General features: G+C 42.5%; 1 protein-coding gene across 6 annotated transcripts in view; it reads left to right on the forward strand.

Moving 5' to 3' along the window:
* The window catches only part of EOGT (EGF domain specific O-linked N-acetylglucosamine transferase), a 35815-nt gene that overhangs the window by 15587 nt on the left and 3916 nt on the right, over positions 1 to 16312 (forward strand). For all 6 annotated transcript variants that reach the window (XM_057507550.1, XM_057507544.1, XM_036877756.2 and 3 more), the window contains 7 exons: positions 1545 to 1648; positions 6553 to 6645; positions 7001 to 7072; positions 7218 to 7304; positions 7825 to 7893; positions 12155 to 12216; positions 15659 to 15778. In XM_057507550.1, coding sequence (XP_057363533.1) covers positions 1545 to 1648; positions 6553 to 6645; positions 7001 to 7072; positions 7218 to 7304; positions 7825 to 7893; positions 12155 to 12216; positions 15659 to 15778 — 607 coding nt within the window. The remainder of the gene's footprint in view (positions 1 to 1544; positions 1649 to 6552; positions 6646 to 7000; positions 7073 to 7217; positions 7305 to 7824; positions 7894 to 12154; positions 12217 to 15658; positions 15779 to 16312) is intronic.

Below are 16312 nucleotides of genomic sequence, written 5' to 3' on the forward strand. Positions count from 1 at the left end.
TGCTGTCATCCAGTTTTCCTTTGCATATTATTCTACAGAAAAGACTCATTAGGGGGCATATTTCTTGAGGGAAGGAACTTGCATTTTTTCCCTCATTTATAAATTCTTGTAGCACCACGCTCTATTTTGTGCATGCCGCAATCTTCGATAAGTGTCATGAACTTGCTGACTGGCACAGGAGAGAGCTAATGTGTGCTCTGTGCTAGCCTGGGGAAAGGAGGTGTGTTGTATAACAGAATTTTCTTTTTCATGTTAATTTGAAAATTTGCTCTTTGCCAAGATTTTTCTGAGTGAAAAAAGGAATCCCTCCAACATTCATCTGAAATAACAGTGTAAAATGAGCTGAGGCTTTTTATTTTTCCTTTCTGTTGTATTGAGATATAATTGACACACAGCACTGTAGACGTTTAGGGTGTACAGCACAATGACTTGACTTACATAAACAGTAATTTTCATCTCCTATGTTCTGGCACACAACGTTATTATTCACTGTGGGAATAAAAGTCAGAATATTTTATGATTTCTGCTTTTGAGAGTCACTGTTTATCTTTTAACCGGCATTTTCCCTCCTTTGAAATGCATGTCTTAAATGTCAGTTCTTGGAATCTCATCCGGGTTAGGTTTGCATGTTTTCAGGTTGAGTATTGGGTCCTGGATATCTAAGCCGAGCGAGCGTGTGTTTGGTTTCTTTTTAATGACAGCTCATGAACTTAGAAATAGTGGTGCAGGCCTCCCTTCTGCTCCATCCGGCCCAGCAGGATCCAGATAGTCTCCATTAAGGTTTCAGTATGTGCCAGGCACAGGGCTGGGTACTTAAAGGTGTATTATCTTTGGATTTCTCTTAATAAAGCTGGCACTTAAGTATAGTGATTTCCTATTTCTAGTAGAGAAGCTAACGCTTTAGCTTAGGCTCTTCACAAGCATCTCTGGGAACTTGTGAATGGCTGAGCTGAGAGTCAGCCTGATTCTTCTGACTCCAAAGTTTGTGCTTTTTCAATTAGAACATGAGATGTTCAGCTCTATTAAGTGATGCTTGGTTAATGTTTTCCTAACAAGCAATGCTGTAAGTAGTGATCAAGTAGGAAAAAAAGAGACAGGAATGAAAATTACCCAAATTAACCATTGCTATTGTCATCATTGTGTCCATAATAAGTAGGTGTTGCTTAATTGATTAAAAAAAATAAATAACTGGTAAGAAATAATAATTAGTCTTCATGGCCCTATAGTTCTATCCCATTTTGAGCTAAATAGGCTTGTTATTATAATTTTCTTTTCTGGGAACTTGCTCACTTGTTACTTGGTATATGTGGGAAATTGCATTCCCAATTTCTAAGTAATGTTAAAGAATTTTTAAACCCAATCAATCCGTGAATTGAAGACTACCTGAGGTAGAGTTTTCATGTTTGGAAAACTCATTTTCCCCCCCATATATTTCAGCTAAAAGTCCATCACACTATAGAAAGATGGGGTAGAGCTGAATAAAAATTGTTTAATCATTTGTTCCTCAGGGCTAATTAACATGTATTTCTCTTTTCTGTTGCTAGGTGTTAACATGTATCACCACTTCTGTGACTTTATCAATCTTTATATTACTCAGCACGTTAATAATTCATTCAGTACAGATGTGTACATAGTGATGTGGGACACCGTAAGTAAGAATATGCTCTCTGCTTCTTTATTCTGTCTTTGTCTTGCTCAATACATGTGTGACTCTCATGTGGTGACATGACATTTCTAAGACACACACAATAAATATTCACACATGTACACACATCCATACATATGCAGATGGGTGTGAATGCATGTGTGTGCATTTACAGGGACGTATGCATATACGTGTATGTGTATACCTTGGTTCTTTGAATTGTACAATGAGTGAGTGGAAGATTTTTTCTCCCTCTGGGCAGGTGCTCAGTGTTCCTCTGAGACAGACGTGAAAACTGTCATTTGCTTTTCCTCCACGACCCATGTCGGGAGAACTTGCCTCTGTTTGGAGTTTGCCCACTTGTAATTACCATCTGCCTTTGCTTAATTGCAGCTTCCCTTGGCTCTTGCTTCATGCCACGTTGTGCTGTGTGTGTGGGCTCACCATGCAGGGCAAGTCTTAGATGTGCACATAAATGTGTATGTTGACTTATACCTGCTATTTGCTTACTTGTTTTTAGTGCAATCTATTTTTCCTTCTCTTTCTTTGCCCCCCTTTTCCCTGCTTCTTCCTATATTTGGCTCCTCCACCCGCCAAGGCAACCCCGAATGTTTCCCTTGTGCACTCCACTGCAAAATAGGGTGCTTGTAGCATCTACCTCAGGGCCATTTTGTGACTGAACCATATCGTGTGAACAGTCACAGTGCCTGGCACATAGCACATGCACTCTGAATGCGAACTATGACAATGACAGCAATAAGAGCACAAGTGGGTTATGGTGTACATGAGAGACTGTCTGCACTGGGAAGCCGGAGCACCCACTAAGAGGTCATCTAAGGTTCAGCTAAATATTCCAACTCACGAGATGCTTATAGGCGTCCTTCCTGGCATGGATGCTTTCAGAACAATATTTCAAGAGAACATCGGCTTGCTGGCAGTGACAGTCCTTCCAGCAGCCTGCAGGGCACAGCTCAGGTGCAAGGACATGGGACCACGTGAGGCAGGTACAAGGGGTCCAGCATCTCCTAGAACAACTACACTGGCAAAGCCCCAGCATCCTCACAAAAGACACAGCCAGTTACAAGTCTCACCGTACTCCTTCCCAGTCCAGAAGCAGTTCACCTATCAAGTGTCTTTTTTAATCATTAGCAATGTTACCTGGCAACATAGTTGACACATGCCGTCTTCATTCCCAGAGAGCAGAGCGAGACAGTTAACGGAAGGTCAGGTCCTCGTGCAGAAGGGGAAATGGTTTTGCTAATGCCTTTTTCACGGATATGAGGCTCATGGTAGAGTTTTCGTTGTGGAAGGTTTTCATTACCGCTGCTCCATAATTTGATCTGAAGCCTGATGACAGTTGGTTCTATGATTCCTGGCACGTTCGTGCTCTCTTTGGGTTTCCTTCTCTGCGTCTGTTTACATCTCCCTCCGTGTTCCAGTTTCGCTGCCACCACTGTTTTCATTTCTTGAAAATGTCTCTGTGAGCAGATGGGACAGCAGTCTTCTTCTTTTTGTCTGAGTGCTTCTAGACCAGGATCACCAGCTATCAGAAGCCCTGAGTGATGGATTTAGGGTGGGGTTTTATTTTAATTCCACCTGGTTATCTCATTTAATGCTCATACCCCTCGTGGACGAGAGTTTTTATTAGCTTATTTTAGAGGAGGCAGCTGAGGTTTTGCATGGCAGGTGGGTGTTCTAAGGTTACAGCAAGGGGTGGAGTCAAGGACAAGTCCTGTGCCCTGAATCCACATTGCCTTCTTGTCTCTCTGTGGTTCCTTCCCTTCAGAACTGTGAAGTTGAAGGAAAGGCTTCCATACACTTTCCAGAAGCTTCCTCGTATCTGGTTGCATGCATTTCCATGTTGCTCTAGTAGACTACATTACATCAAGTCAACTTCTGCAAGCTCCCCTTCTCTGTGTCTGCTGGGATGGCATACACAGGCTGCACAGGTTAGCCGGGCCTCTGACGTGTGGGCAGTCTGACCTCAGCTGCACATTCAGGCAGGATGGGTTTCGCTGAGCAGCTTGGCTGCCTGGATGTTACTTCCCTTCTTTGCTATTCTCTGTGTGTCCTTACCAACCTGCTTTTGGGTCAGCAAGCCCTCTGCTGCTTGCTCAGTCGGGTTCGCAGGACAGGCCGGTCTGCCGTTGCTCCAGAACGGAGGCCCACAGGATGCTCTAGGTTGGGGGTGCTGTGAGGGTTTCTTGTGGCCGCCCGCATTCCTCTTTTGCTAGAAAGGCCTTGAGTGAAGCATACGTCCAGGCTGATGGTGATGCAAACCCCCCACAGTGAACCGCCCTGATGGCCTCGGCCAACGGAGTGCCTGGGAGAAGAGCAGGGCCCGCACGCAGTCCAGATCTTAGTGGCCCTCTATGAACAGGCCCCATGAAGAAGCCAGGGGTGCTGTCCTTCGTGCTCACAGAAAGCTCCGCAGTCTGGGCACCCTTCAGGCACGTGGCTCCCCGGTGGGATGGGCAAGGCCACCAGCCTCCAGACCTGCGCTGAGGGACACTCCTGTGCTTTTATTAAGCAGAATGAAAGAAAGGGGACTTACTGCAGGCCTTCCATGTTTTCCACATACTGAGAAGTAGTATAGCTTAATTAATATTATTTTCAGTTATGCAAGTAATGCCTGGCTGTAGTGGCTTCAAACAACGTAGAAGTCTGTAACATAAAAACAAAGTCTCTTGTTTTAGAGACTAAAGGGGAGGGAGTTGGGTGGGGTAGGCAGAATGGGTGAAGGGGATCGAGAGGTACAAATTTCCAATTATAAAATAAATAAGTCATTTATTTTATTTTTAAAAAATTGTCTCCTTAGTCTGCTTCTCTAATTCCATTTTTCTCAAAGGTGACTACAGTTCACATGTGTGATAGTCCCTTGTAAGACTTTAATATTTAATCAAATTTATATATGGGTTTGTATAAGGATATATATATATCCTTTATAAATATCCTTTATAAATAGGATATATGGGTTTATATAAGGATATACATATATATATCCTTTATATATCCTTTATAAAATAAAATTTGAATAAGGATATGTTTATAGAAAATATGCTGTCTCATATTGCTAACTTACTATTCTATAGTGGACATTTTCCCCAAGCCAATATATTTAGAGTAACCCTTTTTTTAAGTGGTTACATGCTATTCATTTAATGGATGTTCCATTAGTCCACCTGTGCCTCACTGCACGTATTTACGTCCTGCCCCAAGCCCCTAATCACACTAGGTTGTTTCCAATTCTGTGCTGTTTACCGAAATGCTGCAGTGAATAGCCTTTCTATCTGCGTGTCTTAACATGCTCCTCCTAGCATTTCTGTAGGACAGACCCCTGTAAGTAGGATTTCTGAGTCATAGCTTACGTGCATGTTTTTTTCTTTCTCCATCCCCTATGTGCCTATTTAAATTTGAAACATACACAGGAGGGAATTTTATGTCATCTTTAGGAATATCCAAATATTCCTCAACATGAGACTAGAAAGAGTCCCTCTGTCCCTGTGGCAGATAATTTGAAGTTGAAGGATGTGGAAAAGAAGCTTCTAGAGATGGTTACTGCATAATACATGATTTCCGCCGAAAGGGATCAGTCAGGATTACTATATTCTATTATTACATTCTCCTTTTAAAGGTATTTTATTTTACCTAAGGTAGTTTATCTCAAGAAACTGTCTAGAATCTCTTCTTTTAATTGCACTTTATTTATTATTGAGCCAAGACACAGACATTTCATTTTTGATGGTGTGCTGAAGTGCCTTTGTTCGAACGGAATTGGAGAAACATTGAAGGAAAGAATTTTTGTTTTTATCACCACATCTCACAGTTCTCAATCATTTTGAAAAATTTCAAAATCTGAAAAAAGAATGCTATAAAGATAAGAAATGAAGGTAATGAACATAATGTAAAACCAACTGTAGACTTGAATGTAATCCTAGAATACATATTTCTGATTTCTTTTGGCTGAATTTTTCAGTCTAAGTTATACCATTTTAAAATAAACCAATCTCCTTCCTTTTGCTGATGGAGCACATACTTTCTACTTTTCAAAAGCAAAATGCATTTGGTAAATGTACTAGAAAGAACCCATTCCCACTGAGAGGCGACTGCCTTATGGACGTTACAAGCGTGGAGTCTGGAACCAAACGAGGTGGATTTAATCCCAGCTCTGCAAATGCGCCAACGCTACAATTTAGGCAAATTACTAAAATTTGTGTCTCAGTTTCCCTGTCTGTAAAATGGGAGTAATGACATTATCAAGTTCATGAGTTTGTAGGGTAGTTTCATGTGTTAATTTCAAGTGCTTAGAGCAGTACCTGAGATGCAGGAAGTATGCAAGATGCTATTCTTATTATTAAGTATTATTACTCTTATTATTTATGTTACTGGGGAATTATCACATGCTGCTCATTAGTCAGTGGGAGATCATCTCCTAGAAAAATATTCATTATATTTTTAATGTTTAAACTGTCAAGGCATTTTCTTGCTCTGAAATTTCTTTCCAAAAGCATATTCCTTTTGCCCCGATGTTTTTTGCTCACGGTGCATATCAGAGTGTGTACAAATGGTAGTGTATGCATGAGTGGTATGTCTGTAATTTGGACAGAAAATTCACTGGAAAAAACCCTACAGCAATCACAATATCATAAAATAATCGGGTGGAAAAACAAAATGCTTTTAACAGGCTAAGATTATAAGTGTGATGATTACTTCTGATGATATTGCATCAAATTAGCTGTTTGCTTGGGCCCAAGATGAAAATCCATTTTTTCTCACATGGATTTTATCAGCTTGCTTAGGATCATTGGTTATTCACGCTAACAGGTTAATTCAGGTATTTTGTTGCATTTTTAGAAAGCCATGTGTATTCTTTTATTGCCCTAACTAATTTTGTTTCCACTTTTCAGAGCTCCTATGGATATGGCGACCTGTTCTCTGACACGTGGAGAGCATTTACTGACTATGATGTTATACATTTGAAAACTTACGATTCCAAAAGGGTACTGGGAACTTTACTGAAATGTCTGTAAATACCTGTCACTGTAGATGACTCACTCATCAAATAAATATTTGATATGTATTTTTAGTAGCTATTATCATTGATCTGACTTTCTGGTTTCTCTTTTATAACCAGAATCCTTACTGTAATTGAATGTGTAACATTAAAAAAAAAATGTTTTCCCTTAGCTTTTCCAAAAAACATGAATTTCACTTGAGTGAAGTAGTTTGCTCTTCAAAATATTTTAATGCAAAATAGAGATGAACTCAAATTTATTTTCTGTAATTACAAGTTCTCTTTGGGTGTGATGAGTGCCAAGTATATTCTCTCACCTTATAAAATATCTTCATTCATAGGTATGTTTTAAAGAGGCCATTTTCTCATTACTTCCTCGGATGAGATACGGGCTGTTTTATAATACCCCCCTGGTAAGAATGGCACTGTTGTTAACATTCATATTTATAGGTTTTATCTTGGTTGATTTTAAGATAACATTTATATATAACTTGAGAACATCTTAAATAGTAACACAGAAAGTATGCATTATAATATGAACTCTTGTTTTTATTTCAGATATCTGGCTGCCAAAATACTGGATTGTTCAGGGCATTTTCCCAGCATGTCCTGCACAGACTGAACATCACGCAGGCGGGACCCCAGGTGAGGAATGCATTGTGGGTTCTGAGGTGGGCTTGACTTCTCACCCTGAATAAAAATCAATGGCACCATTAACAGAAAAAGAAATAGTCAGATGGCAGTGCTTTCCATGTTAATGATTTCTGAGCTAGAGTGATCCAAACTCAGATGTCAGCAACCTATGAAAGATAAAAAATGGAGAATGGAAGAAGTACTTCTTTTTCTCCTTTCCCTTTCCCCTTTCTTTTGCCATAAATCTCCTTTCTCCTTCAGATCCCCACTCCATCCAAGATACCCCTGCCACAAAATCCACCCACCTAACCAAGCAGAAGTGTAACAAAAAGATTTTGTGTTCCATGGCTAATATGGATGCATTTTTATTCCCTGAAAGGACTGTGAAGGAATCAGGCTCAAAAAAACAAAACAAAACACAGTAGTTCCCTAAGTGTATCCTACGGAGCTTCATCTCTGTGAAAATCACATTTTAAGTTCAGGTGTTCATTCACCTGTCCAGGCATACACAGCATTCTCCTTTGGATTACAGGATGGAAAAATTCGAGTCACCATTCTTGCACGGAGCACAGAATACCGGAAAATACTAAACCAAAATGAGGTTCGTTTGGGTATGCATTTTTAATATCATCATATTGAATTTAACTTCCTATGACTAATGTGCTTTATTTTCTCTCATTGCATTAAATAGTTTAATTTGAAATGATTAGCTTTTAGAATAGTTTGATGGCTACACCCCATCCCATTGTTGGATTTCTGCTGGAAGTCACCAAAATTGCCCACACCAGCTTTGCCTCACTTGTACATACTCATCTTCACCCACTCAGACTGGATACAGAGGCAGAAACGATCTCTGAGTCCTGCCTTTACTGCCATCGATTGCCAAACATTCTGCCTCCGGACAAACAGGCAGCAAAAAATGTGAGAGTGTCTTTTGGGAGACGGTCGATGGAGTGTGGTGATCCTGTGGCATCCGGAGGCAGATTAGGCTGGAAGTGTTCCCATCCTTTGCATGACTGTGTGTCTTAGAAATTGTTCGCCTCTTAGGTTTCCCTAGTTCACTTAGACAACATCACCTCATAAATTATATCTGACCTCAGTAAGATGACCATGCATGGCCCCTGCCTACAAGGGCATGGCTGGAAGATGTCCTCACAGTAGTAAGATTTATTCCACACAAACGTATCGAGCACTTGCTATATGCTGAGCCATGTTTGAGGCTCTGGAGCTACAGCAGAGAACAAGACAGGTAAGGTCCCTGTCCTCATGGAGCTTACACTCTTAAGTGGAGACAGAGTAAGGCAAGAAAGAAGCAAACAAGCCCGTCAGTAAGGTGGTTTCAAGTAGTGGTGAGTGTACAAAGGCAGTAAGACGGCGTGAGGTGGTGGAGGCGGGATGCAGAAGGAAGGGGAAGGTGGTCAGGTACCGCGTGCGAAGAGGATCAGAGGAGGAACCAGCCAAGGAGAGAGTGCCAGGCAGGAGCAAACGTCCTCTGGCGTCCAGAGCTCTCCATGCTTCAGAAGCAGAACCATGTAGTCTAGCGCAGCCAGACAGGTGGATGACACCAGAAGAGATCAGAGAGGTCGGGCATGGTCCAGAGAGGCCAGCCTCGTGAGCACTGATGAGAACATGGACAGATTTTATTGCAGTGTGAGGGGAAACCACTGTGAAGTTTTAAGCAGGGCGTGGTAGCAGAATAAAGCTCCTCCTCCAAAAAAAATGATGTCCACGTCCTGCTTGCTGGAACCTCTGACGAGGTTAGGTTACCAGACAAAGGGAAATGAAGGTTGCAGGTGGAGTTAAGGTTGCTAATCAACTGGCCTGAAAATAGACATTCTTGGGTTATCCAGGTGGCCCAATGAAATCATAAATGGGCTGGACACTCTCTGAGTCCAGAGAAGCTTTGCCTCTACCTGGAAAGCTAATTCCTTAGCTGGATTCTTCCCACAACCAGATGTCAGTTCAGCACTTCATCAAAAGTGGACGAGGGAGGCAGAAAAGAGAAGGAGGTGTGATATCAGAATCAGGGCCAGAGAGACGCAGTGTTGCTGCTTGGGAGGTGCAGGAAGGAGCCTCAAGCCAAGGCTTGCAGGTGGCTTCTAGAAGCTGGAAAAGGTGAGGAGATAGATTGTCCCCTGGCCACGCGAGAAGGAGGGCAGCCCTGCCGACCTTGATTCTAGGCCAGTGAGACCTCTCCCTCACTTGCTGTGTGGAGCTAACTCTACAGAACAGTGAGAGGGCCAGTTGTTTTGTTTAACGCTGCTGAGTTTGTGGTAATTTGTCAAGGCAGCAAAGAGAAAATGAGTACACAGGGAGAGACAAGATCTGACTTGTTTATTTTTAAATCACTCTGGCTGCAAGAGCAGGAGCAGGGAGATTGAGAACTGTTCCTATGGCCCTGGTAAGAGTTTGGATGAAGGTGCTGATGGGAGAGAGAACCCAATATAGGGATGCAAGCACTGTCTTGGAGAGAACCTGTGCAGTTTCACGTTAGGTAAGGCCAGGAACGGTATTCAGGATCAAGCACATACGTTTAGGCTTGTAGCTCAGGCAGTTCAGTGGAATCGAGATGGGAATAACTTAGTAGATGGGAGGTGGGGGGCAGGTTTTGATGGGTGAAATGTTTTACAAAGATTAATCTCGGTGCCTAGTAGGCTGATAAAAATTACAGAATTAGTGTGTCTTCTCCAGATCCATATGGATTATGGAGGACATGGACATATGGTATAATGAGGCATTGATTATAAGCTGTGTGGATGGAAGAAATGAGGTGTGTGTGTGTGTTTGAAGACCAGGAAATAAAAATGTATCAAGTAATGCAGTGTGTGTGTGTGTGTGTGTGTGTGTGTGTGTGTGTGTGTGTGTGTGTGGTGTGTGGTGTGTGTGTGGTGTGTGTGTGTGTGTGTGTGTGGTGTGTGGTGTGTGTGGTGTGTGTGTGTGTGTGTGTGTGGTGTGTGTGTTTGAAGACCAGGAAATAAAAATGTATCAAGTAATGCAACGTTGAGGTAGATGGACATCACCCCTTATGAACAGGCAGATCAATAGCATACATTGGTCAGTCGAAGACACATATGTTGAGTGCTACTTATGTGCCAAGCATATGACTATATGCTCCCCATACGTGTTCCCCAGTGCTCCCAGCAAACCCATGAGGTAGGTTTTTTTTTTTTTTTTCTCTCTTCTAGACAAGGAGCCTGGGACTTAGAGGTTAAGAAACGTGCCTAAGGTCAGGGTGAGCAGAGTAATGGGACGTGAGCCAGGACAGTCAGAGCCTGAGCCTGCTTTTTACCAGAGAGCTCTGGGGCTCTAACAGAAGTAGATCTTGGAGGAGGCGGATCCACCTTCGTTTCCCGTTTGTCGGGAAGGGGTGGGGTGAGGAACAGCATCAGGCCGCTGGAAGGAGGTCCTGCAGAGAGGGCCTGTGCCGTGGGCGCCACGCTGGGCCGCCGGTGTTCTCCCGTCGCTCACGCAGACGGCCCACATGCTGGGCCCGAAGGTGAGGCGTGGCGGTCCAGCTCCAGGGGGCGCATCGCCGGAAAGGCGGATACGAGGCGGAGACAAGCGCCTGGGCTCGGCCTGGAGGCCTGACTAAAGGGCGAAACCCAGACGGCCGCAGTGCGCGGCAGTTCCTGCAGCCCTGCCCGACCTCAGGGTCGGCGCAGTCGTGTCGGCAGGGATGTGGCCGCCTCTCTGGTGCGACTAGAAATCATGGAAAAGGGCACCCTTGTCAGGGGAACAGTCAGAGAGCCACGATTCCTTTTATGTGGGCTCATCTCATCCTAAGACCAAGGCTCCTGGAATGTGATTAATTCACTCCTGGAAAACAGTTTTAATCCATCCCCCCTCCTTCAACTTGATACAAATGGTGTATTTGTGGGAGATCACAGCCTGTGTAGAGAGAGAAACTACCATTTCATGACTGTGTGTGTGTGTGTGTAATGGGGGAATTGGATTACAGTCAGTGCCTGTTGCTATTTATACGTGGGAGTAGAGTGGGCTGACAGAATACAGATTCCTGGGTCAGATGACCTAGCTTTAATTTTGGGTCGGCCAGGCCTGGGAAAATGACTCCTTGTCCCTAAGCCAACACTGTATGATTTTAAATTGGGCGTAATGGTACTTGATATGGTATTTATGAGGATTAAGCACTTAGAAATGGCAACCAGGTTGAAACCACACTCAGTGGTGCCTCTGTAACTACTGGCATCACTCTTGCCCCAAAGTCTACGCCTCAAGGCAGCGAGATACGGCGCACAAGTTTCTGAACAGTGGCGACCCACAGTGTTGGGTTAAGGAGCCAATTCGTGAGGGGCATAGAGAACCATGGCTATGTTTTAGACACAGAGTAACATTCTGTTTTATTACCCTCTGTTTACTAAAAGAAGTACTGTTTTCCTGGGTACATATATTGAAAATGTTTTCCTGCCAAAAATCTAGTATTTTTGGAAGAAGGGCTCAGAGCACTGGTGGTTAGTCTGAAATGACACAGCGGGTGGGGGAATGCTCTTACCCTGATGTCTGGAACCCAGTAGGAGCCCGACAAACACATTGACAAGTCGAGGGCATGACCAGCACATGGGCAGCGACAGCTAAGACCTAGCGTCCCCTGTGCTGAGCGCTTTGCTCCCGTGAATTTGTCCTTTTGGGCTCTTAACCGCCCAGCACAGCAGCGGGCTGCTAGGGGGTAAGGCGCCCCAGGTGTGGAGTCTTACCTTTGAACTCAGCTGAGGGTTAAAGTAGCAGACCTGAAGGATAGTTAATATCTGAAAACTGTCTTGTATGAAAAATAAGGACTCACAGGCAAGTACAGCAGAAAAGAAGGAACGAAAAGAAATTCTAAATGTTTCCGGTTTTCTCCCCAGCTTGTAAACGCACTGAAGACAGTGTCTACGTTTGACGTCCAGATCGTCGATTATAAGTACAAGTAAGAGATATTCCCACGCGTGCTCAGGCACATGCTCTCACTTTGGCTTGGAGGAGTGAATTAGGGGAGAGAAAAGATTTTTCAAATGGGAGTTGTTGGCTTACAGACCCGGAAGGGGCAAGCAGGTGCCATCCGTGAATAAAGTGGTCAAGTGAGGACCCCGGGTGCAAGGAGGAGGCAGCTGCTATTCAGGTGTGTGGGGCCTGGTGTTGCAACACCATCTCATTTAACAAGAGAGGTGGTGAGTCCAGATTTCCATTTGAAATTTCTGACTTTTTAAAAGTTGGCAACCAATTCTGAATTTTAAAAAAATGGTACTGGCCTAATTTACCCTGTTAGCTGCCAGGTTTTGACTTTTGACCTTAAATTAGTTATAGGGAAATAATCTGAGGGCCATAGAAATAACATGAGGTTTCTAAACATCTTATAAAGTATTTACATTTCTTTTAAAATTCTGGTAAAGTGAAAGGCTTAGAAAAACACAATATGCCTAACATTTACTGCCTAGGCGACACCTGTTGGTATTAAAACAGTATCATGAAAGTGTAAGTATTCCTGGTTGGAAAAGTCAGGCAGTATACAAAAGTTCAAAAGGAAAGGTGAAGGCTCTTCTCTCCTGCCCTTGCCCACCTACAGTCATAGTCATTTCCACATTTAACACTGTGAATAGTTTCTTTCTATGTTAAAAAAGAAAAATATACATACACCAGCATCTGGGCGTCTGAGATAGCTAAGTTTAAACGTACCAGTAAGCATAGGAGTTTCCCACCTCATTGACCATACATTTGTTCGTTTGTACAACAGATCTTTATTGGGCACATATCCTGAGCTGCTCACAAGCTTAGCAATTCAGTTATGAAGATACCATGGCTCTTGTCTTGAGGATTTTAGACACTGATACAAATAGAGTTGACTCTTGAACAACACGGGTTTGAACTGCGCAGGTCCACTTATATGCGTGTTTTTTTTCAGTATATATATTCAAAAACTTCTTTATAGATTTGCAACAATTAGAAAAAGTTTTCTCTGAACTAGTTTATTGTAAAACAAATATATATATAATATTCATAGCATGCAAAATTCGTGGTAATTGAGTGTTTATATGTGATCAGTAAGGCTTCTTGTCAACAGTAGTCTACTACTAGTAGTTAAGGGAGCCGTAGTTTTGGGGAGTTAAAAGTTATATTTGGACTTTTGACTGTGTAGGGGCTTGGCGCCCATAATCCCCGTGTTTGTTCAAGGGTCAAGTATAAATAGCAATTGTAACAACTACCACCTATTGAGACTTAGTCTTAGGTTTTATGCATTTTATCTCCATGTCAGTCTTGTGACTTGTCAAAACCTTCCTGTTTTACAAGTGACTCTCCGCATTTTGAACTCTTTTATACACCTAGATTTTTTTCGAGCAGGAATACGTGCTACCTCTTGTAGCATTGTTGTTCTTAGGTCAATGGGGTTACCTAGACAGGAAATGTTAGATATATTCTGTTTTTCTAACATACTCAGTTTTCTTTTCACAACAGCTGTAAAAGCCATGGAGACTAGCCTTCCTGTCACATGAAGAAATGTCACCCAAGAAGAGGTCCTGGTGTCAGGCTGAAAGAGCTAGAGAGCCACCTCCCAAGCTCTTTAGCTGACTGCCCTTTAAGGGTATATTGGGTTTTCCAGATAAGGAGGAATTACAGTGAATTCAGACTTGGCCAACCCGAAGGAAGCATCAGGAACAGAGTTGCATGGAGATGCGAGTCCTGACCTATAGGTGTTTCCCACCCCTGGCGACTCCAGGTGCACATCCACCTGGGCCAGTACCTGTCCTTCCCTCTGCATGGGTCGGCATTTCTGGAGAAACTGAGGCATGCGTACCCCATGTGAGACACACTCGTGGAGCCGGTGTCTTCCTCTCACTACGGAGGGTGCAGGGTTTTTGTTCTACTGCAAGTGGAAGCTCCTTAAAGAGGGGAAGCTGTTAAGAGGGAATTTGCTTTCCCTTAGGTCCAAACTGATCTTGGTTGTTCATTTATTTATTTTTACTTTGGGTAAGAGGGCTTGGGAGATCTGATTCCGTCACATTTCTTCAGAGCGTCATCCTTACCCTGGCATTTCTTGCCAACCTCACTTCAGTGAACGTGTTTGGCTCTGATTGTTGGTTCGGAGTTTGCACATCTTTCAGGGTCTTGAATTCAGAGGGTCCTTTTACAAGCCTAACGTGCCTCCAACTGCAAATTAGTCTCTTGCAATCTGTGATAATTTTAGTTGTGCCCAGTTGGAATTGAATAGCTCAGATCATGCAAGGAGGAATTTATTTGCTGTTTAAAAAATCCTTTTGTTCAACTTTACATTTCCCTGTATGGCCCCGGAAGATGACTGGTTAGCCAGAGACGGGTAAGATTCCTCAAGGGAGGAACAACCTAAGACAGGCACAGTCACAGGGGGGCCATCAGGTGAGAAATTGGGGATCAACAGAGGTGAGGCTTAGAACCTCTCCCCCCTGTTTTTAGAGAAATCTTCTGCATCTGTGGATGTTTTATTGCCCTTGTATAGCTTGGGTTAACACATAGTCTACAGGCACACACCTGATCATCTACATTTGCTCTCTTACAACACTAAACTAAGTGTTCTACCTTTATCTTACATCTACCTACCACTTCAGCATTTTATTAAAAAAATAAATAAATATAATAATAAAGGGAGAAATGTGGGATCCACATATAAATCAAGTATAAAAATCAAATGAATATTCATATTTGACCTGATTGTTTATAGTTCATAATGCGTGGTCAAAACCGAAAGTTTCTGTCATGACTGTCCTTGTACTGTTCACCATGTAACTTATTCACTATGTAAGAATTTGTTCTCCATGTAAGAACTTGTTCGTTATGCTTCAGAAGATTGGAGACTGATGAGAATTAGGCTTGGGTTGGATTAATGATTGTGCATTGAGCATTGACTCCCCTATACAGAATTCTATTGTTGTTAACAACCATTTGATCAATAAATATGAGAGATGCCCTCTCAAAAAAAAAAAAATCCTTTTGTTATCTTAAGGAAATAGTTTTCAGTTTGGTGCCAGTAGATCCTAACATCTCTCCAGGGCTTGCTCATTTCACTTTTTCATAGCACTTTTAAGTTTGGTTGTATTTATTTTTATCTATGTCATGTGTTACTGGGTCTCCAATTAAGACAGCAATGAAAGTTCACTTCTAAAGAAAGTGCACTTAAAAGGCATGCTTATTTAGAAAAAATATTAAGTTATTAAGGAATTAAGTTACTAATTATTGGAGTAGGCTTGAAATTGACAAAAAAAAAAATAATAATCCTGGTGGAATGTGATTTAAAACAGGAAAGACACTGGTATAAATATTGTTACCATGAGTCATGAACTAACTCAGCTTAATCCTTTCTCCCTTTTGCCCATGTGTCTTGTTGTTCTGTATGTTCACAGGGAACTTGGGTTTTTAGAGCAGCTAAGGATCACCCATAACACGGACATATTTATTGGAATGCACGGAGCTGGTCTCACCCATTTACTTTTCCTTCCAGACTGGGCTGCTGTGTTTGAACTGTAAGTGTTTGGAGGCCCTTTTACCCTGAGGCAGTGAATAACGTTTCTTATGCATGCTGAGTGTTTCATTCAGAGCTCTAAAAGGCTTAATATTTAATAATTACAGGAGAGTCCCATCATGTATAGGCATCTAGAAAGAAGAAAAACGTAAAGCTAAAAATGTGAAGTCTGCAGCCTGCTGTTAAACTCAGCAGGCAAAACATCCTTTTCTCCCCCAGTCTCAGCAAGACGGGGTAGATGTGAATCTGTGATTTCCTCATTCTAAGTTCATTCCTGTGTACTTCCCAAACTGTGATCATCTCTTGCACTCAGTGTAGTTGTTGTGTTAAGAGAGAACCTGTGTGTTGCAAATAGATGTTCATGGCAACACCACTCACGATAGCCAAGATGTGGAAGCATCCCGAATGTCCACCTTTGGACATTCTGTCACATGATGCAGCATGGATGAACCTTGAGGACTTTACGTTTCAGTGGAGTAAACCAGTCACAGAGGGACATGCACTGTGACTGCACTTGAAAGTCGTCACATTCATA

Source organism: Manis pentadactyla, chromosome 1, assembly GCF_030020395.1.
Source record: "Manis pentadactyla isolate mManPen7 chromosome 1, mManPen7.hap1, whole genome shotgun sequence".
In the NCBI taxonomy this organism is placed as follows: domain Eukaryota; kingdom Metazoa; phylum Chordata; class Mammalia; order Pholidota; family Manidae; genus Manis; species Manis pentadactyla.